The 23,288-nt window shown below is 39.4% G+C and overlaps 1 protein-coding gene across 2 annotated transcripts in view; it reads right to left on the bottom strand.

Moving 5' to 3' along the window:
• CNTNAP5 (contactin associated protein family member 5) overlaps positions 1-23,288 on the bottom strand; it is a 1,053,040-nt gene that overhangs the window by 130,180 nt on the left and 899,572 nt on the right. For both annotated transcript variants that reach the window (XM_025277585.3, XM_044936563.2), the window contains exons 18-19: positions 22,661-22,900; positions 15,192-15,416 (exon numbers count right to left, since the gene is read on the bottom strand). In XM_025277585.3, the coding sequence (XP_025133370.2) occupies positions 15,192-15,416; positions 22,661-22,900 (465 nt within the window). The remainder of the gene's footprint in view (positions 1-15,191; positions 15,417-22,660; positions 22,901-23,288) is intronic.

The following is a 23,288-nucleotide window of genomic DNA, read 5'->3' as shown; positions in this document are numbered from 1 at the left end:
TCAGTATTATATAAGATTTTTTTGAAGTGGGGTATGTGCAATAAAGCACATATTTTGTCACAGGCTCATTGTTAGTAACATGGAGCAGATGTCACTGTTAATGATTTTAGTACTTTTCTAGATACCAGAAGATGCAAGAAATTTGGATGATAAAGTATTCTGAAAATGTCCAACTATCTGAAGGGTCATTCTGCCAGCTTTTCCCAAAGCACAGAGTGCCTCACATCTTATCTCCACACTGAACTCCCTTTAGGAGTTGTTGAAGGTCACTGAGTGCAGGGCTCATGATTTAATCCTTGGAGAGGCAAATGGAAAGTGCCAAGTTTAGTTGACACTGCTGTAAGAGATGTTAATTTCAATATGAAGTATACTTCTTTTGTGTATCTACCCAATCTTTCTCTCTCCCCTCCTTCCCTTCCTCACTGTTTTCTCTGGGGGAAGCCAACTGACTAAATTCAGGAATGATTGTTATGTAGCAGAAGATAACTAACACATGCATATCAAGCAGTGTTTTAATAAAGGTGCCAAAACAGTTTTAAAGTATGATGAGAGATAACTCTGCCCTTTTATGTATGAATACATATTTATTTAGATCTTTGGATGAAAGATAGAAACCTCACTTGAAACTCATTTTCCCTTAGAATTATGAATATGCATTTCCATTATCTTTGAACTTCCAGTGTTTCTGTTAAGAAGTCATATGCAAGTCTGAGTTTTGATCTCATTTTTATCAAATTTGGGATTTTGCCTTTGTATGTTTTCTACTGTTAATTGTGCTTGTAGGGTAGTGAACATTCATGTGAGATTTCTTTTATCCTATAAAGTGCTTTCAATTACATCTTTGCTAATGGCCCTTCCCCAACTATTTTCTCTTTCTTGCAAATCATATTGGACATTTTTTTTGGGGGGGGTGATATGCTTTTAATGGAGGGGGGGTGATATGCTTTTAATGGAGGGAGGTACAAAATATTGCTTTTTTTTTTCAGGAAAGGCTTTATTGGGGCCCCTACTGTAGCCGTGGGAAAAGAGAACAACAAATTCCCTTGTTGACAGGGGGTGAGTTGATTCCTTATACAGGGTGAGGAGTGTGTTCAGGGGTCAGGCTGGAAAAGTGGTTTAGGTGGTTTGCCCACCCCCTTAGTGGTGCCATATACAGCAGACCTTGTACAGTACCCTGCTTTTGTTCCCAGTCCCCTGCTATTGGTCCAGGTTCCTCAAAATGGCAGTTTTTTTCCTTGATCTCTTTTTAAAATTTTTGTCCAGAATTTGCCCCAACTGTCCAAGCATGCAGTTATTTTTATGGAGAAGTTGGGTTCTTCTATGGAAAAAACTTCCCATCTTTTGCACGGTAAAAGAAAATCCTCACTATGCGCTCTTGAAAGAGGGCAAAAATAAAGCTAGTAATTCAGCTCCCAGTGTACAGAATGCCACTTTATTTCTACCGTCAGCCCTGCATCTCTCTCAACCTCGCCCCCCATAGTTTGATCCCTATTAGTTCAATTCCTATAAATTACAAAATAAATCTCTAATCTCATGAGATGGAGGGGAAAGGAACTTGCTTCCTTGGCAGAACACAGAAAAGGGGGGCAAAAGTCAATATCTCCTTGTACAAATTTAGCACCATTTGCCCCAACTTCATGTCTCAGTGCAGCCTCTATGGAGCACAAACTAACCTGGGTCTGAACCTCCCCAGGATGCCTTCCTGTTAGCGTTAGCCTTCAAAGAGACCTGAAAGGAAGCAGTGTTAACCTCCATCTGTTGCCAATTTCCATCCTACCCTATGCTCTCTCATTTGTCCTTTTTGTCTTTTTGAGTTCCTACATTTCAAAAATTTTAAATTTCTTTATGTCACAGTGGAGCAGTTTAAGAAGAGAGTAACAATAAATGTGTGCCTTTATACTTCACATTCAAATAAGAGCATGCCCTTGTTACATGGGATTTTTCTGAAAAGTTTTTTCAGAAAAGTTTTGCTGAGCCCTATTCCCTATTATTAATAATAATTGTAAATTCACTTGCTCTCAGGAGGGAGCACTCCCCCATGCACTATTTCACTTCGAAATTTCAATTGGGAGTGAATGCCAAGCTTAGCTGGCTAGTGTCAGTGCTGCACCTTCAGCTAGTGCCTGCAACTTAAATCATAGACAGTGGCATCAGTAAGGAGGCTATTTTTCCCCAATTGATAGCCCTGTGTGCTTCAGTGCGCACCACAGTGCAGTTTGCCAAATATGAGAGGTACCTGGCAATGTCTTTTGTTGGCAGTGCATTCCCAAATATTCCAGTGGGGTTTTAGCACTCCTCTCACCTTGCCCCATCATTTCTATCTGGCCCATCTGTTTTATATTACCATTTTTACATTAAAGTATAATCAATTTACACTTCTGTCTTAGTTCATGTGTATAGCAAAGAGATTAAGTTTTACATACACACACACACACGCACACATATATATATATGCTATTTTTCAGATTCTTTTCTATTATAGGCTATTACAAGACATAGAATATAATCCCCTGTGCTAGGTCCTTGTTGTTTATCTATATTATATGCATTCGTGAGTATATGTTAAAAGTTCTAATTAATCTCCACCCATATCCTCTGGTATACATGTTTGTTTTCTATGTCTGTGCATCTATTTCCATTTTGTAAATAAGTTCATTTATATCATTTTTTTTTTAGATTCCAGATGTAAACAATATCATATGATAGTTGTCTTTCTCTGTCTGACTTATTTCACTTAATAATATAATCTCTAGGCCTTCCTTTTAAATAGAGTGCCATAAGCAAGCAGAGAAGGCAATGGGACCCCACTCCAGTACTCTTGCTTGGAAAGTCCCATGGACAGAGGAGCCTGGTGGGCTGCAGTCCATGGGATCACGAAGAGTCGGACACCACTGAGCGACTTCATTTTCACTTTTTACTCTCATGCATTGGAGAAGGAAATGGCAACCCACTCCAGTGTTCTTGCCTGGAGAATCCCAGGGACTGGGGAGCCTGGCGGGCTGCCGTCTATGGGGTCACACAGAGTTGGACACAACTGAAGCGACTTAGCAGACTTAGCAGCAAGCAAGGTGCTGTAGAGTGAATATGGCATTCGCGACAGTGCACACACATTAAATGAAAGCTAAAGCAAATACCAAAGAGAAACTAACAGGTTCTTGAGAGTGGTGTACACAATTCGAGGAGAGGTCAGAGCATAGAGCAAAACAGTTTATAAAATAAAAGGTTAGCCTAGCAGTGTTCGATTTTCAGCCCCACTAGTTCAGCTGTGTATTGTTGAACAAGTCATTTAACCTTTCTGTGCCTAAGTATCCTCATGTATAAATGGAAAAATGACACCGACTCCATAGCTGTTGGATGAGAATTAAATGAATGAATGTATGTAGAGTGCTAAACTTGCAGCTCTGCACACATTAAGTGCTTTATAAAATTGGCTGCTATTAACTGTATTCTAGTTGAGAGGTTGAGGGAGGTTTCTTGAGGATTGTGGTGGGAATTTAAACTAGACTCTGAGGTTTAGAACTTGTTCACCATCCCCCCCACTTCGGTGCTAGACAGAGGATCCAGTTTCCAGAGCTCTCATTTCTAGGCATCAAGAGGTCAAGCTACTTATTAAAGTGGGAACACATTTTCAATAACTTTAAATTAGGAGCAATAATGATAATCCAAGACTGGCTGCACAAAAGGTAATTAACTGCACAGAAAACTGAATGAGCCCTGGGCTTGGGCCTTCTGCTGAATTTGTTCCACATCTCGAGATAAAAGTATTTACAGGTCAAGTGGTCAAAGGAGAATAAAAACATGTCTTTTATCTGAGAAAAGCTTTCTTTGCACTGACTTCAACTACTTCCTTAATCTATAAGCCTCTAATTAAAGTTTCTCAACCCTCTCCATTAGGCTTTAAAAAAAGAGAATCAAGGGGGCTCAGTCACCAGCCAGCTCTTTGGTCTGTTTAGTAATAACCCTTCTTTGTCTTTATCCCGCATTTTTCATCTGATTTCCTTCAGACCCTTTACAAACAGGATCTCATTAATCCTCAAGAACACTGCTGTGAGACCCTTGACCACTGCAATTATCCCAAATTTACATATGAAGAAACCAAGGCACTCAGTGCAGGCCTTTCCTCTCCTTACCAGCAATCAAGCCTAAAAGCAGATAGTATTTCTCTCGATTCTCACACTAAACACACTCGTGACAGTTGTAAGCAACCAGCCTTGATGAAATAAACAATTACTCAATTCCTGGAACACTTCTGAAGACTGGTTTAAACTTGGAAAGTACGAAAGTGAGAAGACAAAAGAAGCCTCCAAAAAAAGATAATCAAAGCAAGCCAGCTCCACAGAGCCCAGCTGCCCAAACAAGCTGCCACTCACAGGTGTATTACAGGGAACAGAGTAGGATCTCAGGAAAAACATTTTAAAAGACATTAATAGAATTTATATTTATATTCATGCCCATAATCACTAAGGTGTTTTCTGGATATCCTGGGAGGACCTGCCCAAATCACGTTCAACTCTTTGCAACCCCATGGACTGCAGCACACCAGGCTTCCTTGTCTTTCACCATGTCCCAGAGTTTGCTCAAACTCATGTCCATTGAGTTGGTGATGCCAGCCAATCATTTCATCCTCTGTTGCCTTACTTCTCTTGCCTTCACCTTTTCCCAGCATCAGGGTCTTTTCCAGTGAGCTGGCTCTTGGCATCAGGTGGCCAAAGCACTGGAGCTTCAGCTTCAGCATTAGTCCTTCCAATGAATATTCAGGGTTGATTGTCCTTAGGATTGACTAGTTTGATCTCCATGCTGTACATGGGACTCTCGAGAGTCTTCTCCAGCACAACAATTCAAAAGCATCAATTCTTTCGCACTCAGCCTATGGTCCAACTCTCGTATCTATACATGACTACTGAAAAACCATAGCTTTGACTATACAGACCATTGTTGGCAAAGCGATGTCTGTAAACCTATAAAGTCTCCTCATAGAGCCTATGGTAGTCTTTGATTATCACCCAGCACTTACTAAGTACACCCCTCTTTCTCCTACTAGATTCAAAATACATAATTCCATCCAAGAATACTGAGGCCAGCTATGTGCTAGGTACTCTGTTAGGTGTCAACATTATGAAAATCAATTGTATGTGGAAACTAACCTCAAGAATCACCCAAAAGCCAGTTATATCATATTAATATTTTTTTTTTTCAGTTTTCAGTATCAAGGACAGTTTGTCCAGTTCATGATAGTCATTAGGGACTGAAAGTTTGTGTTCCCCTCAAATTCAAATGTTGAAGCCCTAATCCTCAGTGTGGCTATATTTGGAGATGGACCCTGTAAGGAAGTAATTATGGTTAAATGAATCTACAAGGGTTGAGCACTGATCTAACAGGAAAAAAATGCCTCCATAGAGGAGACAGTGTAGAGCCCCTCCACTCCTCTCTCCTCTCTTTTACTGAGGAAAGGCCATGTGATCCTACAGCAAGAAAGCGGTGTTTGCAACCAAACAGATGACTCCCCACCAGACGTTAACCCTGCTGGCACACTAATCTCAGATGTTCAGTCTCCAGAACTGTGAGAAAATGCATTTCTGTAGATGGAGACATCCAGTTTGCAACATTTTGCTATGGCAGCCCCAGTTGCCAGCCCCAGCTGCCAGTAGGTATTCAATAGATGTTTGTAGATTGAATTGTATTTTCTTATTTTTGTTCATCTTATTTCCATGTTAGTCTTTGATTACCTCTCTTCTCAAGGGCTTGGCACACAGAGTCAGTAGCTGCCATTCCCTCTATTTTGATTTCTTAGACACTGGCACAGGCTTCTCAGTCCACTCCACAGTCCAAGGGGTTGGAGGTGAGGGAGGGCATTTCCTAGGTACTTAACTGTGTCTCTCCAGCTGTGTCCTGCTGGGACTGGTCTTTCAGGATGAAGAACTCTCTTCATCCATCCTGTGCATATACCTTGCTCTTTTGTTTTATTTTGTTTTATTTATTTATTTTTTTCCTCTCTCTTTCTTTTAGAAACATCAGACAAGTTTTCCAAGGTCTCATTCAGAGGGCATTTGAGAAAGTCGTTCTTAAAGTTGTTTTTTTTTTTTTTTTTTTCTGATATCATGTTTTTGTACATCAAAAGCTTCCATCTGCACCTGGTGACAGCAGTTTATGTCAAGGGTGGGCACCCATCTTTTTCCTTCATCAAGGGAATGCCCGATTCATCAGGTACTCTGACTCTAGCAAATGAACAATGTTTATGTCCTCTTTGTATTCAAATTGCATCCAAGTTATCTTGAAGCCTACAGTTCACATGCATGCTCACCCAAGCATGCAGATAATTCATATTATTTTGTAATCATGAGTAAGAAACTACACAGTGTCTTGTGCTTTACAGTCTATGCAGCCCATCCTCTTGAATCATCTCATTTGATCTTTACCTTAGACTGATTGAGCTTCTATAACAAAATATTGTAGACTGAATGACTCAAACAACAAAACTTTATTTTCTCACAGTCCCAGAGGCCAGCAAAACCAAGGAGCCAGTCAATTCAGTTTCTGATAAGAAGTCTATTCGTGGTTCCCAGACAACCACCTTCTCACTGTGATTCCACATGGCAGTGATAGAAAGACAGAAAGAGATAGGGACGGGGAGAAAAAGAAAGGAGAGAAAGAGGGCGAGATAGAAGAAAGGTCTGGTTTGGCACTAACCCTATCAGATCAGGGTTCCCTCTTATAGCTTCATTTAACCTCATTAACTCATTACTCTAAATACAGACAAAGTAGAGTCAGATCTTTAACATGCCTTTTATGGGGACATGATTCAGTCCAGAGTATTAATAATCCTCAAGGACTTCTGAGCACACCACAAAAACATTAAGCCCCTACAACAAAGACTAAAGACCTAAGAATCATGACCAAAATTCAGTTTTGTAACATCTCTATTTCTCCTCTCAGGTCCACCCCATGGCATGGTGGACCAGCTGAATAATAATACTGGAGACACCATTTGCTCCTGCCTGTATCACTCTCCTTCCTCTAGAGGAAGTGACTTCTCAAGGTCACAGTCATATTATTGTGATGTAGAGGATAGAGGTCCAGCAGGACCTGGTATCTCCAAGCAAGAAATGACTGGAAAGCTCAGAAATGTAGCAAATGAGCCAACCCAAACAAAGTCTGGGTGATATAAAAAGACTTGGGAATTTTAAATTCCAAGCAGCAAAGTGCTGCTTGATATAAGCCCACAGATAAAAGCAATCGGGATTTAGTAAGGCCAAGGAGACATGCCTTCAGATGCATGCTTTTCTCAAGCTGTTTATCAGAATTCTTGTGACTCTGAGGAATCTCAAGCATATGCCAGTGTCAGAGACAGGGTGATGGAGGTAGCATGAAACTTTGAAAGTCTCCCTTGAGAAAATAGCCATAGTAGCCCTGGCTACAGCTATTGAGGATTGTACTTTGAAGATACTCCCTCTTGGGATTCCTTTTGATCCCTATCTCCCTTGAGTCAGTCTGTTCCAAAGGTGAAGTGTCTGGGTTCATCATTATTCCCTCCAAGCTGTGTTCAATCACAAATGCAGACAGTGCATCTTATGAATATATTGACATACGGTTAGAAAGAAAAAAAATGATAAAAAGAAACTGCCAAAGGAAAGTCAGATAGATATACCATTTGGTGCTGGAGGGCAGCTGAGGAGCCAGAGGGAAGGTGACCTGGAGTCCTGTTTGGATTTTGTACAGAAGTGATTTCACCCCAGATTGATGGTCTTAAAATGATTACACATTTAAAAATAATTTTTTTTAAACCCGCCATCAAAGAGTCAAGAAGAACAGATGATAAAAGGGTAGAAATGGGAATTGATTGGTTAAAAAAATATTTCATAAGTACTGGGAATAAAAAGGAGAAAATGAGGAACAATCAAAACAACTTATTTTATTAACAAGTATGCTGCTGCTACTGCTGCTAAGTCGCTTCAGTCGTGTCCGACTCTGTGCGACCCCATAGACGGCAGCCCACCAGGCTCCGCCGTCCCTGGGATTCTCCAGGCAAGAATACTGGAGTGGGTCGCCATTTCCTTCTCCAATGCATGAAAGTGAAGAGTGAAAGTGAAGTCGCTCAGTCATGTCCGACTCTAGCGACCCCATGGACTGCAGCCTACCAGGCTCCTCCATCCATGGGATTTTCCAGGCAAAAGTACTGGAGTGCGGTGCCATTGCCTTCTCCAGGTAACAAGTATAATATCACATAAAGAACACTGACATCTTTCAGGGACCAGTTTAAGAGTCATTACCTCCACGAAGGGTTTTCTGACCCTACCTCCCAGGAGACTTGCTCACTCTACCTGAAACAGGCCTCTGTGCTAGCCATGACACATGACACATCGTTGCCTTTGTTTGCTTTTTTCTTTGTCACTAAACTAGACTGGTTAAGGGCAGGACAGGATCTTGTATATCTCTGTCTCTCCTACAGATGAAATAGTGCTTGCCACAAGGAAGGTGCTCTGTGAATATTTGTTAAATGACAAGTTTGAAGGAGAACTTCCCGGTACTGAAGGCAGGCAGAGCCATCACTCAATAAAATGCTGTGAAAGTTAAATGTCTCTTCAGAACATTCTCATCTTCTCTAAACTCTTTTCCTCCTTCAACTGCTCCCTTTCCTCCAATTGCCATTGCCTGTGGTCCCAAACCCCCGGTTCTGGAAGCACAGTTGCTTTCTCTTTTCTAAGGACTCTCTGACCCCAAAATGTCTCCCATTCTGCCTCTGTTCTGCCATTTCAGAAATTAAAATCCTTTTCTTCCTTTAGGAAGAAGCTGTTTTCATTTGAAAAGACAGCAACAGCTTAACCTGAATGTCTCTAATTGGAGAAAATTCAAGAACAATGATAAAGGACAAAGGAGAATTCTAAAGCTGCCAGATTAAACCCTGCCAGGGAGAAACTTACAAGCATGGCTTTGAATTGCATTGCTCTGTCTCCTCTGGCCTGGATGCCCTTATTAAATACATTTGCAAACCAGGAATTTGTTCAGTATTTATACAGCTCATCTACTGGTCTCCAGCCCCTGGCTTCTTAACCCAGAGTGCCAAAATTGAAGCCATTTTGTATGACATTGGCCGTGGGCATTTTCTTCCTCTTGGGAACAAAGAAAGACTCATTTTAGGAGTGACCCTCTCCTCATAATTTCCACTAGATTCCCAAAGGTGTCTTAAATCAAAGAAAGGTTAAGAAAGCTGTCCTAACAGAAAACATTTCCCTCCACCTCAGAAGGTGTGAATCAATCCTATTATAAAATCCTTTCCATTGCTGTACACCTGAAACTACACAACATTATAAATTAACTGCTGCTGCTGCTAAGTCGCCTCAGTCGTGTCCGACTCTGTGCGACCCCATAGACGGCAGCCCACTAGGCTCCTCTGTCCCTGGGATTCTCCAGGCAAGAATACTGGAGTGGGTTGCCATTTCCTTCTCCAATGCATGAAAGTGAAAAGTGAAAGTGAAGTCGCTCAGTCGTGCCCCGACTCTTAGCGACCCCATGGACTGGAGCCTACCAGGCTCCTCCATCCATGGGATTTTCCAGGCAAGAGTACTGGAGTGGGGTGCCATTGCCTTCTCCGTTGTAAATTAACTATACACCAACAAAAAAGTTTTTAAATTCCTGCCAGAGACTCTCTCAAATTAACTATCTTTGCTTTCCTAATTGCTATCCCAAAGTTTACTATCTTTGCTGCCCTACTCTTTCTTGTTCTTCTTCTTTTTTTTAATCTGTAAGAATTCTTTACTTCCATCAATATTTTTGGAGGCATATTTTCCAGTGAAATGTATCAAAGTTGTATTAGAAATATTTCTTATTTGCTACGATTCAGTGTTCTCCGTATCTTTCACTGGCAATGAGATTAGTGACCTAATACTATGAACATACTGGGAACACATTGTAGGAACCCTTGTTTTCCCAGAATAAATCTCTTTTTATTGATGTTGCTGTGGAAGAAATGAAGGTAATAATAAAATCTTGGCTAGTGGGCTTACTATTTACAAAGCTGCAGTAATAATAATTGTGTACAAATACTATATAGTCTTTTCTAATATCAGCAGCACATATCTACACAGTAATTCATCTTTCTTAATAACAGCTTTATGAAGGAGACAGGTATTGTTCTCTGTGACTAAGTGAAGTAAGTTAGACCAAAAGACAGATATTATATCGTATGATATAACTTATAAGTGGAACCTAAAAGAATAATACAAATGTACTTATTTACAAACTGGAAACAGACTCAGAAAACAAACTTATGGTTACAAAAGTGGAAATGGGGGGGGGGTGGAATAAATTAGGAGTTTGGGACTAAAAGATGCACAGTACTGTGTGTTTTATACTACTACTATTTTATACTGTGTATAAAATAGATACACAACAAGGATCTACTATACAGCACAGGGAACTATATTTGATGTCTTGTAATAATCTATAATGGAAATGAATCTGAAAAGAATAAATATATGACTATGCCTAACTAAATTACTTTGCTGAATACTGAAACTAGCACAACATTGTAAATCAACTATTTGTTATTATTTAGTCACTAAGTCACGTCTGACTCTTTTGCAACCCCAACATAAAATTAAAGAAAAATATTAAAGAATGCTATTAACTTAAAGAATATGTGTGTGCTAAGTTACTTCCGTTGTCTCTGACTCTTCACAACCCTATGGACAGTAGCCCACCAAGAACCTCTGTCCATGGGATTCTCCAGGCAAGAACACTGGAGTGGATTACCATTTTCTTCTGCAAGGGATCTTCCCTACTCAGGGATCAAACCCAAGTATCTTAAGTCTCCTGCATTGGCAGGTGGGTTCATTACCACTAGCACCACCTGGGAAGCCCAATTTATAGAATACCAATTCTTAACTCCTTGTAGAAGCATTTCCAAGTCTATGAATGAAGCTCTAGTAAAAAGAAATATAAATGTAAGACTACATAGAAGCAGAAAAGAGAATCACAAAATCTAAAACTTGCCAAGAAATTAAGAGGTTATTTTTTTCTGCCATCCACTGCTAGAGTTCTTATAATAGTTTCTCTAACAAATCATGTAATTATTTTTTGAAGACCTCCAATGACAAACTCACTGTCACACAATGTATTTTGTTGTTGTTTATTTGCTAAGTCATGTCTGACTCTTTTGTGACCCCATGAACTGTAGCCTGCCAGGCTCCTCTGTACATGGGATTTTCCAGGCAAGAATACTGAAGTGGGTTGTCATTTCCATTTTCAGGGGATCTTCCTGACCCAGGGATCTAACTTGCATCTCCTGCATTGGCAGGTGGATTCTTTACCAGGTATATTACTCTACAGTTATAATCTCTGAATTTCTAGTAAATTCATTCTTAAAGTTAGGCAAAATCTAACTTACAGCTAGATTGCTTGAGAAATCTGGGCAACTGAAGTCCCTTTATCTAGATTGTCTTTGAAAAAGTTGAAGGTTGTGTTTGAGTCTCTCTTCTTTCTTGTTTTGAGACAGCACTGTATACTGTATCCTGCTTATTTTGGTCAGTCTCCCTAGGTCCTGATCCTCTGCAGGGGGACTAGTAATGACCCAGAGACAAAGCAATCCCACTTCTGGACATATACCTAGATTAAACCATAATTCAAAAAGACACATACACTCTTATATTCAGAGTAACACTATTTACAATAGCCAGGGCATGGAAGCAACCTAAATGTCCATCAAGAAATGAATGAATAAAGAAGATGTGATATGTATAAACAAAACAATATTACTCAGATGTAAAAAAGAATGGAATTGGGTAATTTGTAGAGATGTGAATGGACCTAGAGTCTGTCATACCGAGTGAAATATCAGGAAAATAAAACAAATATCATGTATTAATACATGTATGTTTAATGTAGAAAAATGGTACAGATGAACCTATTTGTAGGGCAGGAATAGAGACTCAGATGTAGAGAATGGATAGTGGACACAGGAGTGGAAGGGAGGGTGGGATGAATTGAAAGAGTAGCATTAAGATATGACTAGTGGAAACCTGCTGTATAGCACAGGGAGCTCAGCTTGGTTGTCTCTGATGACTTAGAGGGTTGGGATTGTGGGGATGAGAGGGAGGGCCCATAGGAAGGGGATATATGTATGCATGCATTCCATTCATTTTGTTGTACAACATTGTAAAGCAGTTATGCCTCAGTTAGAAAAAAGAATGAATTAATGAGCACCCATCTTAGTTGTTTCTCTGTAGGAAAAAGAGATAGCAGGAAATGTCCAGCATCCTGAATCACTGAGTCTTCCAGCGCTACCTACTTCAACAAGAGTTTCCTAGAACCTTGGGGTGGGATGAGGTGGAGGTGGGGAATACTAATTCTCTGAAACTGAGTGAGGGGAGGGAGAACACTCTATTTCTAACCACAGCTTGGAAATCCATTTCCTATATATTAGAGTAACCTGTAAGACTTTTATACCATCCCTGAGATTTAAGCTTAAGCCAACAAACACGGCATACGTATCTCCTTGCTTCCAGCATTTAGCCAGGGTTTCCAGCATGGAAATGCCTTTAAGGTAGGTAGAGCTTTCAGTGAAGTGAGGCTTTAGAGTATAAGAAAATACAGGTTAAGAAAGAATTCATGGATGTCTTCCAACCAACAAGGACCTACTCTATAGCACAAGGAACTATATTCAATATTTTGTAATAACCAATAAGGTAAAAGAATCTGAATATAATAGATAATGTATAGCACAGGGAATTATACTAAATATTTTATAATAACCTATAAGGGGAAAGAATCTGAAAATTAATGGATATGTATATATAATTGGGCTTCCCTGGTGGCTCAGAGAGTAAGAATCCACGTGAAATGAAGGAAACCCAGATTCAATCTCTGAGTTGGGAAGATCCTCTGGAGAAGGGAATAGCCACCCACTCCAGTATTTTTGCCTGGAGATTTCTATGGATAGAGGAGCCTGATGGGCTACAGTCCATGTGGTCTCAAAGAGTCGGACACAAATAAGTGACTAACAAATTAATTACAGAGAAGTGTTTAATATATAACTGAATCACGATGTTGGACACCTGAAACTAACACAACATTGTAAACCACCTACAATTCAATTATAAAAAAGAATGTCTTCCCAATTAAGTTTATTTAAAATGTGCTGCTTTTCAAGCAATTTATTTTATATATATATATAACATTTTTAATTTATCCCTTAGGCTTCAGACTGCCTACTAGACTTTAGAAGGAAAGACTGAAACCCAGCTCTTCTTACTGTGACATTTTAAGCAAGTTATTGAATGTCTGTCTACATGCCTTGGGCTTCCCTGGTGGCTCAGTGGTAAATCCTCAGACAGGAGTCTGGTGAGCTAGTCTTTGGGGTCACAAAAGAGTTGGATTTGACTTAGTGACTAAACAACAAAGAACAACAACTATATGCATTAGATTCTATGATCCTAATACTGATTATATTAATACCATGAATCACACAGGATTGGGCCTAAGTGATCTTTACATTAATTATATTAATTAATTAGAATAGTGCCCAGGTGTACAGTTTAATATATGTATATATAAATAATAGGGTATACAGAGGAATAGATATGTAATCTGAAATAGTTATTTTTGATATGCATTATCTGTATCCATAAGCAACTGTATCCAAGCAGATACTAATGTGCCCATAGAACCATAGCCAAAAGATGCTTTGGAGGAAATCTTTCATCTCTGTAACCGTCTGACTATAATTCAATCACATCAGAGGAGAATGATCTAGTTTAGAGGAAAGATTACTGATTATCCAAAGACCAGGCATCTGGTCCCAGCTGTCATGAGTTAGCTGGCTGGCCTAACTCATGGTTAATCAGTTAATCCATGCCTCCGTGTCCTCAGCCAGCCTTATTGACCTTACAAATATATTATAGTGGCAAGATTTAAAAACTGACATGTTTCTATAATGGTCCTTATCATATAAAATCTGCTAATAAATAAGAGGTCTAATAACACATAATGTTTTCCTTTTCTCTTGTAGAGTCTCTTAAGAGACTTGGTTGACCATTCATTATTCCTATTTCTCTCTTTTTTCTTCCCTTTCATGTTGCTTTTAGAATGAATGAGTCCTTTAGAGTTAGCCATTGTTATTACTATTGTAAATCAGGCCTGATTCAACCCATGGTCTAAATATTATTCTTAATTTTCTGTGTCATAAAAAGCTGGAAAGCAAGATGATACATAGAAGAATAAATCCAAGGAAAATAGAGGAAGAGAAATTTCTAGAGTTTCCATCTAAGGTCTAGAGAGGGCACAGGGTATCCCTGGCTTCCTGTATGCCACCCTCCCCACCCCCATAGTCCATCCCTGTGGTGGATGGTCCAAAAGCCCAAACTCATCTCACTATATAGCAGGTTACAAGAGAAGAAAGACATTCTAGATCATAAGAAAGAGTTCCTTGAGAACACAATATATGGCTCTCCACCTCTGCCCTTTTGGACTGTTCTAACCATTCTCTAGGATTTTGATCTCAAAGTGTCCTTTGCCATGACTACATAAATGATTCTCATTGCTGCAAGGTGGAATTAAGTCATATGAGGAGGAAACCTGACCTGCTAACAGACATCAAAATGTTCAATGTTGATGTCCATCAACATTCCTTGTATGAATTGGATTCTCATCCCTTTATTATTCTAATCTTTGCATATTTCATTTTTCTCACATTCTTTCCAACACCTGATTCCCAGCACCCAGCCCCATACTCCACAAGGTAATGACTCACTTATATTGCTTCTCTTTAAGACCGAGGCAATCACTTTCTATTAAAACAGCCTGCATTTATGCTAATTGTTTTAACAGCCCTCAGTAAAGGATCCTGCAGCATAGATGACAGGATATATGTGATGTGTGTCCTTCTGAAATTCAGACATGCTGATGATCTCCTTTATTCTTAATGGATTCCAGCACAGAATAAATACTAAAGAATGACTGCTACATAGTTAATGTAAATTAAAATCAATGCGTTTGTGACTTCAGCAGTGAATTGACATGGGTCCTGAGTACAGTGCAACTCATTAGGTAAAGCACAACCAAAGGTTGGTCTGGAGATCTGGAAATAAGCTACCCAGTGGGACCAAATTAAAACTGAAATTATGCAGAGTTCTGGAGGGCATGCACTGGCCCTCCAGTCCAAAATGACACTCCACAGACTTCATGCAATCAGAACTCACCATTCTTACAGAGCAGGACAGCCAGGAAGTCCTGAGAAGAAGAATTGATATACAGCAAGAGGCTGGGTGCCTGGGCTGTCACAAAGCTCAATGCAATGTTTTCTTTGGATAGGGCTGCATCCGCGTAAATTGCTGAGGAAGAGAGGCTCACATTCTTGGTCACTGGATAGGGTTCTTGAAACATGTAAGTCACTGAAGTGCCAGCCTCAAAAACAGCAGAAACCTCTGCAAAATATCAGAGAGGAAAGCACACATTGAAACATTCAGGAGAGTCATCATTGCTTGTTTACTCTTTCTTTCCTACACATCGGTCACTGTGTGACGGTTACATGAATTATAGAATATGCTTCCCACGATAATTTTAAAGCGGCAGAAATCATCATTCCTATTTACAAAGGAGAAACATAAGGCTTGCTGGGGTTAATCACCTTGAACAAGGTTGCACAGCTAGAAGAGAGAGCTCAGATGTTCATTGTGAAATGTAGGTCTGGTTTCACATATATCTGCAGAATAACTACCATGTGCCAGGCTGATTTCTTTAGAAACAAAGATGAGATGTCCCTCCCTACCTCCTGCACAGTAGAAATAAATTGCGTTGGGATTATCTTCCCTTCAAAACTGAAATCCTTACAATTTTTATGTTTTTCTCATGGGTCAGGAGGATGTTGAGTGGGCACAAAACTACTGAGAGTAGGATACTGGGAGAAAAAGTAATTCTCTATGATATTGCATTAAGTGTGAGGACCAACAGAAATGGAGGAGAGGAAATCCGTGGAAACAGTAGGAAAGGCACAGGTATCCAACTCCTGGATCAGTTATTTCATTTTACTTATCTGAATGAAGGATAGTTGATTTATAATATTGTATTAGTTTCAGGTGTACAGCACAGTGATTGAGTTATACATATATGTGTATCTATTCTTTTCAAATTCTTTTCCCTTACAGGTTTTTACAAAATATTGAGTATAGTTCCCTGATATACAATAGGTCTTTGTTGGTTAAAGAAAAACATGTGAATCTATATTTATATGATCAATTTCTCTTTTTCCTGAATGATAGGTTGACTATCCCCATGAAATTCTCTGAATTGGTGGCACCTAGAACATAATCAATCTGGCTTTTGTGTCCTAATTCCATTGCAGATTTGTTCTACTTTTGTGAAAATTCTATAACAGTCTGTAATAGTGTCAAAAGAAAACTAAAGTGGCATATTTATGCATATTGCTTAGCAGGTTGGGAATACCAGTCCCTTTTTCACTAAAAGTTCAAGAGAAAGTGTTTTGTATTTCTCATGCAGATTAGAACAGCATCAGTACTCCTCATTACAGAGATATACACAGAAACTGGTAACTGGGAGGATTCTAGCTGATCATCAGCTTGATTTAAGCACATTTCTTCTTTTTTTTCAAGCTCTTTCATAAGTGAATCTTTTCAAGGACATGTGGCCTGCATTTTGAGCTACTATCTTCTAGTTAAAATACTAATGACCTTTAAGGGATGTTTGTGTGTGTGTTCAAATATAAGTATAATTCAGATCATTCTGTATATTAAATACTAAGTATATTAAATGGGCATTCATATTACATTTTTCTTTATACTTAGGACAGTAAATTAAAATGAAAAGCACTTTTTAAACTAGAGTTGTCCTATCTGAAAGAGATGGGAATACCAGACAACCTGACCTGCCTCTTGAGAAATCTGTATGCAGGTCAGGAAGCAACAGTTAGAACTGGACATGGAACAACAGACTGGTTCCAAATAGGAAAAGGAGTATACCAAGGCTGTATATTGTCACCCTGCTTATTTAACTTATATGCAGAGTATATCATGAGAAATGCTGGGCTGGAAGAAACACAAGCTGGAATCAAGATTGCCGGGAGAAATATCAATAACCTCAGATATGCAGATGACACCACCCTTATGGCAGAAAGTGAAGAGGAACTAAAAAGCCTCTTGATGAAGGTGAAAGTGGAGAGTGAAAAAGTTGGCTTAAAGCTCAACATTCAAAAAACGAAGATCATGGCATCCGGTCCCACCACTTCATGGGAAATAGATGGGGAAACAGTGGAAACAGTGTCAGACTTGATTTTTGGGGGCTCCAAAATCACTGCAGATGGTGACTGCAGCCATGAAATTAAAAGACGCTTACTCCTTGGAAGGAAAGTTATGACCAACCTTGATAGCATATTGAAAAGCAGAGACGTTACTTTGCCAACAAAGTTCCGTCTAGTCAAGGCCATGGTTTTTCCTGTGGTCATGTATGGATGTGAGAGTTGGACTGTCAAGAAGGTTGAGCGCCAAAGAATTGATGCTTTTGAACTGTGGTGTTGGAGTCCCTTGGACTGCAAGGAGATCCAACCAGTCCATTCTGAAGGAGATCAGCCCTGGGATTTCTTTGGAAGGGATGATGCTAAAGCTGAAACCAGTACTTTGACCACCTCATGCGAAGAGTTGACTCATTGGAAAAGACTCTGATGCTGGGAGGGATTGGGGGCAGGAGGAGAAGGGGACACCAGAGGATGAGATGGCTGGATGGCATCACTGACTCAATGGACGTGAGTCTGAGTGAACTCTGGGAGTTGGTGATGGACAGGGAGGCCTGGCATGCTGCGATTCATGGGGTCACAAAGAGTTGGACACAACCGAGTGACTGAACTGAACTGAGCCTTAGTTATAAGTATTTTTATTACTTAGACATTGTGAATTTCAATTTAAATTCAGCAAAACACATGAATTTGATTTATTCCATTTCTTTTCTTTTATAATCTAAGAGTTAGAGTTCTCTGATCGTATTTAAGCCCTCTGATTAATCTGAACATCTGAAACCATTGGGCTAAATGGCAGAAAAATCTTCCCTTGAAGGTGATTATTATTAATAACCATCATAAAACTCTAGGATCACAATCACCAACATAGCAACATCCTTTCAGCACCTACATCATGGAAAGAACTGTGCTGATTAGATTTGGAGAAGACAGAACACATGTGAAAAGAAATAAGACTGATGTAATGTGGCCTTGGATATGATGTGTGAATGACAAAGACAGTGAATCCCAGAGATGGATCCTTCTGTGGTCAGGAGTAGCCTGAGAAGACTTGAAAGAGGAGCTTGGTAATGACTAGGTCTGAAAGTGTGTAAGGAATTCAGAGGAGGTGCTAGGAGACAAAGTGACGCTGGAGAGGACTTGTTCCCCTGGTAGCCTTGGAGCAGATTAACCTGGGCCTGGACCCTGGTGCTATGACCTTCTCCTGCTCTCTCAAGTGACTCTCTCAACCTCTGGCTAACACAAACAGGAATGAATTCAATCTCATGGTGAGGAGAAGGGTTGGGAAAAAGGATGTAAAGGAACAGCACATAGTAGGAATTCAATAAACAAATGGTCTTAATAATATAAATAGATTTAGAATTAAAGTATAAAGATTAGGCCTTAATGAATAGGCTAGCAGTTCTATAGAATCAGGCTGTACTTGATTTAGAAAAACTTCAAACAAACGGAAATTAAATGAAAGAAATGAGAATTTGAATTCTGGGTGGATATTTCACACTATTCAAAAATCATTAAAATTTTCTTATTAATACCAGTCTTGTAGATACATGTTTTTATGAGTTCTTATCTTTTAATAATACATATTACAATATTTACAGAAGAATTTATATGATACCTGGAATTTGCTTCACTATAATAAAAGAGGAGGAGGGATGATAGCCTATAGATGAAATAAAAATGATCATGAGTTAATAACAGTTGAAGCTAAGTAAGGGATGCCTGGAAGTTCTGAAACCTTCCTCTCTACTGCAGTACATAATTTAATTTTTCTGCAATAAAAAGTAAAAAAAAAAAATACAAGTTGGCAGGAAGGTATATATCATATCATTTTCTCAATAAGTTTTTGACAATTGCTAAATTACTAAATCTCCAGTACTCTTGCCTGGCAAATCCCATGGGCAGAGGAGCCTGGTGGGCTGCAGTCCGTGGGGTCGCTAGGAGTCGGACACGACTGAGCGACTTCACTTTCACTTTTCACTTTCATGCATTGGAGAAGGAAATGGCAACCCACTCCAGTGTTCTTGCCTGGAGAATCCCAGGGACGGGGGAGCCTGGTGGGCTGCCGTCTATGGGGTCGCACAGAGTTGGACACAACTGAAGAGACTTAGCAGCAGCAGCAAATTACTAAATATATGTATACTATTTTTCATTGAAATTCCATTAATAAGGGAATAATCAATACATATGCTTATCATAGCATTGTGAAAGTGAAGTCGCTCAGTCGTGTCCAACCCTTTGTGATCCCATGGACTGTAGCCTACCAGGCTCCTCCATCCATGGGATTTTCCAGGCAAGAGTACTGGAGTGGGTTGCCATTTCCTTCTCCAGGGGATTTTCCTGACCCAGGGATTGAACCCAGGTCTCTTGCATTGCAGGCAGACACTTTACCATCTGAGCCACCAGGGAAGTTCTACAGCAAGGTAGCTGCATTGTTTGTTACACCTGTCGAGAGTTATATTTGGTGAGAGCAGGACAATCTCATGAGAGATTATTTAAAACATTAGATAATATATTCGGAATTCTATTTGAAAATATACTCAGAAATCTAGAAAAATAAAAACCAATCTTATCATTCAAAAACAACTACCAAAAAGAAAATCCAATTTTCTTGTAGCTCTTTTCTTTGCATTTAGTGTAGCTGAGAAATTTTGTCTATTCCATTTTATTAACATATTATGGAGTGCTAATAGTTGTGTAACTTTGTAAATATAGTAAAAAAAAACCTGAATTGCCCATTTTAGAAGCATACATTTTGGGTATGTAAATTACATCTCAATAATAAAAAAAAAGAGAAACACACAAACAAAACAATAAAAAACCTTACATATTTGAATCCTATTACCACATTCTTGTGGTAATAGGATGAAATTAGGGTCAAAAAGTGTAAGTCACTAAACCAATATGACTGTCAGAGTTCTCATGTGTTAAATGCAATATTACTTCTTCCTTCATACCTTGGGCATAAGGAATAAATGCTGCAGTATATAAGTACTAGCTAATTTGTGATTATTACTTGTTTCTATCCAGATCAGAAACATAAAATGGGTCAATAGATGGTGGTTCTAGGCCAGTCACTGGTCATGGACAAATGTCCCTAATTTCACCCTAGATATTTCCAAGATTTGCATCTCCTAAAATATACATGGTAGGTTAGCATAGAAGCCTCCTCCAATAGAGAACAGCCTTGTCTAGGACCATCTTGGACCTAAGTGTTCCCATTTCAGTCCAAAGCCACATTTCCCAGAGTCAACTGATATGGCTCAAAGATGTGGTTAGAAGGTTCATCTTACATACTTTGCAACTGCAGAATATAAAGGGAATTATTTCCTTAGATTTATGAGATGGGGAGAAAGTTCACAAACAGTGAAATATGAAGCAAGCTGAAAAGGCTAAGTACATATTTGTCCATTTTTCTTATAGATCACACTAAAACGTGGGAAAAGAGCACAGCAGATATTTAAACAAATACAGTCAAAAGATGCAGTGGCATGGACAGAAGATAATGAATAGGAGTTGTTTCAGAGAAAGGAACCAATGGGAAATTAGGCTAAATTTAGAGTGAGATGATCTATGAGATGTTTGAAAAATGTCTCTGGAGAAATGCATAGAGTTCTATCATTTTTCTTTATATTTTATTTTTTTCCCAAACAAACACTTGGTTATAGATCTTGTAAAATAATGCTAGCAGATTTTAGGGACTTGGGCTTGATAGTGTTTATTCTGCATTTGCTTCTTCTAGTCCATGGGGTCACTAAGAGTCGGACACGACTTCACTTTCACTTTCACTTTTCACTTTCATGCATTGGAGAAGGAAATGGCAACCCACTCCAGTGTTCTTGCCTGGAGAATCCCAGGGATGGGGGAGCCTGGTGGGCTGCCGTCTATGGGGTCGCACAGAGTCGGACACAACTGAAGCGACTTAGCAGCAGCAGCATGTAGAGCCAGTCTAAGGATGACATTCCAAATTTCAGGGGAAATTATTCCACAGACTTCCACCAATGTTAAAACCCAGGAGCTGACATGAACAGCCTACCAACACAGGACCTGCTTTAGTTCAATCTTGCATGCAGGCCTGCCACTCTGCTGGCCCTAAAATTTGTATCGGTAATTTTCTCCCAAGGAGCACAATGCTTTCCAGCAACAATAAGCAAATGATTCAAACTAACTGGGGAGGAGGCCAGCGTCAATGAATGAAGAGCTTAAATTACAGTCTTTTAAAAAGAACATTGAGCGTTTTTGTTTTTTTTTTTCTTTTCCTATTATTTTTAAATTCTAAGAGTAAGTTGAATGAAATAAAACACTGTTTGTTACTGGTGCTTGAAAGATGTGTTTTCATGAACTGACGAGAATTATTTGTAATTCCTATCATTGTTTGTATGTAAATGGTGTTTCAAAGTGATTAAAACATTTTATTTTAATAGTTTAAATGCTGCTCTTGAACTAATGTTTACATTCTTTGTCCAACAATCTTTATTTTCCATCAATAGAATAAACTTTAGAAGATTCTGCAAAGATTGATAGCAGACCAAATCGTTTGTCCTTCTAGTTGAAAAACACTAGGTATTGATACTGAATTGTGAATTTTTATAGTTTGTAGTCAGTTTTAATTTATCTAGAGAATTTACACCATAAGCATCATTCCTTGTTCAAGTGTGTGTATCCAACATGATTAGCTTTTGCCAATGAAATTAATTTATAGGATTAGGAAAGGTACTAGGGCAGGGGTTTTGATGACTGTGCTCTATTCTCAGCCCCCTAGGAGCTAAATGTGAATCTTTGGGCAAGGCTTTTAAAGCCTCAGACCCCACTCATGTCACCTGCAGAACTGAGAGATTTTATTTTTTTAAATACATGATATGGATTTATTAACTTACCTATACTCTCCCTATTGTAAAAATGATTCATGATGGCTTCAAGGTCTCTCAAGGTTTTCCAGGGCTAGATTCTATGATTATTTGATCACATTTGTGGATGAAGAAATTGGAATTAGGAAAGTTAGTACAACAGAAATGACAGTCCACCTCTCCCAGGGCTCAGCTGGCTCTAGGCCACATCAAGTGTGTTTTCCTGTTACTGTCTATCCTATTCCACACACATGCTGCTGCTGCTGATGCTAAGTCGCTTCAGTCGTGTCCGACTCTGTGCCACCCCATGGACTGTAGCCCACCAGGCTCCTCTGCCATGGGATTCTCTAGGCAAGAATAATGGAGTGGGTTACCATTTCCTTCTCCACCACACACATGAAGGATGTGTATATGTAATTATGTTGAGAAGCAATCCAGAGAGTCTGCAGAGAGGGAAATGGAGGGAGAGTGAATGAATGTTTGAGGACTCTCTAAGGGCATGAGTTTCCTGTGACATGACCACAATCTGTAGGCACTAAAACACAACCTGTGGGGAAAACATAGATTTCTATCATACCTTTTTTGCAAAAGGGTCCTTCATATGGTGAACTGGTGCAATCGCAGAAGTATCCACTGTGCTTCTCCACACACTTGCCCCCATTGTGGCAGATGCTGCCATAACTGCTGCAATGGCCCGGGCATCCTGGCCGAACTCCAGACGTGACTTTTGCCCTCTCCTCCAGGTCCAGTTTCTGCCCATTCAAGTGTAAGGAGCGTATGCATCCTAGGAAGCCTTTCTGTCTTGATGATGTTCCCCCTGAGCCATGAAAAATAAAAGGAGAAAAAATATTAGGTACAGTGCTCACATTTTTGAGGTTTAATATCCCCAAAATGATAATACTTAATTAGTAATCTGTTAGCATGATGTGTTGGACTTTTCCATTAAATTTTCCAGTGAGAATTAAGACTTCAAAGAACCTGGGGAAAAGGGCATGTGTTTCCAGACTGGAAAAAGTACTCTCCCACTCAAAAAATAAATAGATAAATAAAATAAAAAACTATGGTTCATGTGGAATCCTCCACTTGACATGTTTAACATAGAAACTTCAGATGACTGGACTCCTTGCAAATGAAATAAAATGTATTCTTCCTCTAAAGTGATGTGCAAATTGCTCACTTGTGTCTGGCTCTTTGTGACCCCATGG

Source organism: Bubalus bubalis, chromosome 2, assembly GCF_019923935.1.
Source record: "Bubalus bubalis isolate 160015118507 breed Murrah chromosome 2, NDDB_SH_1, whole genome shotgun sequence".
NCBI lineage: Eukaryota > Metazoa > Chordata > Mammalia > Artiodactyla > Bovidae > Bubalus > Bubalus bubalis.
This window is presented reverse-complemented; position numbering and strand designations above follow the sequence as displayed.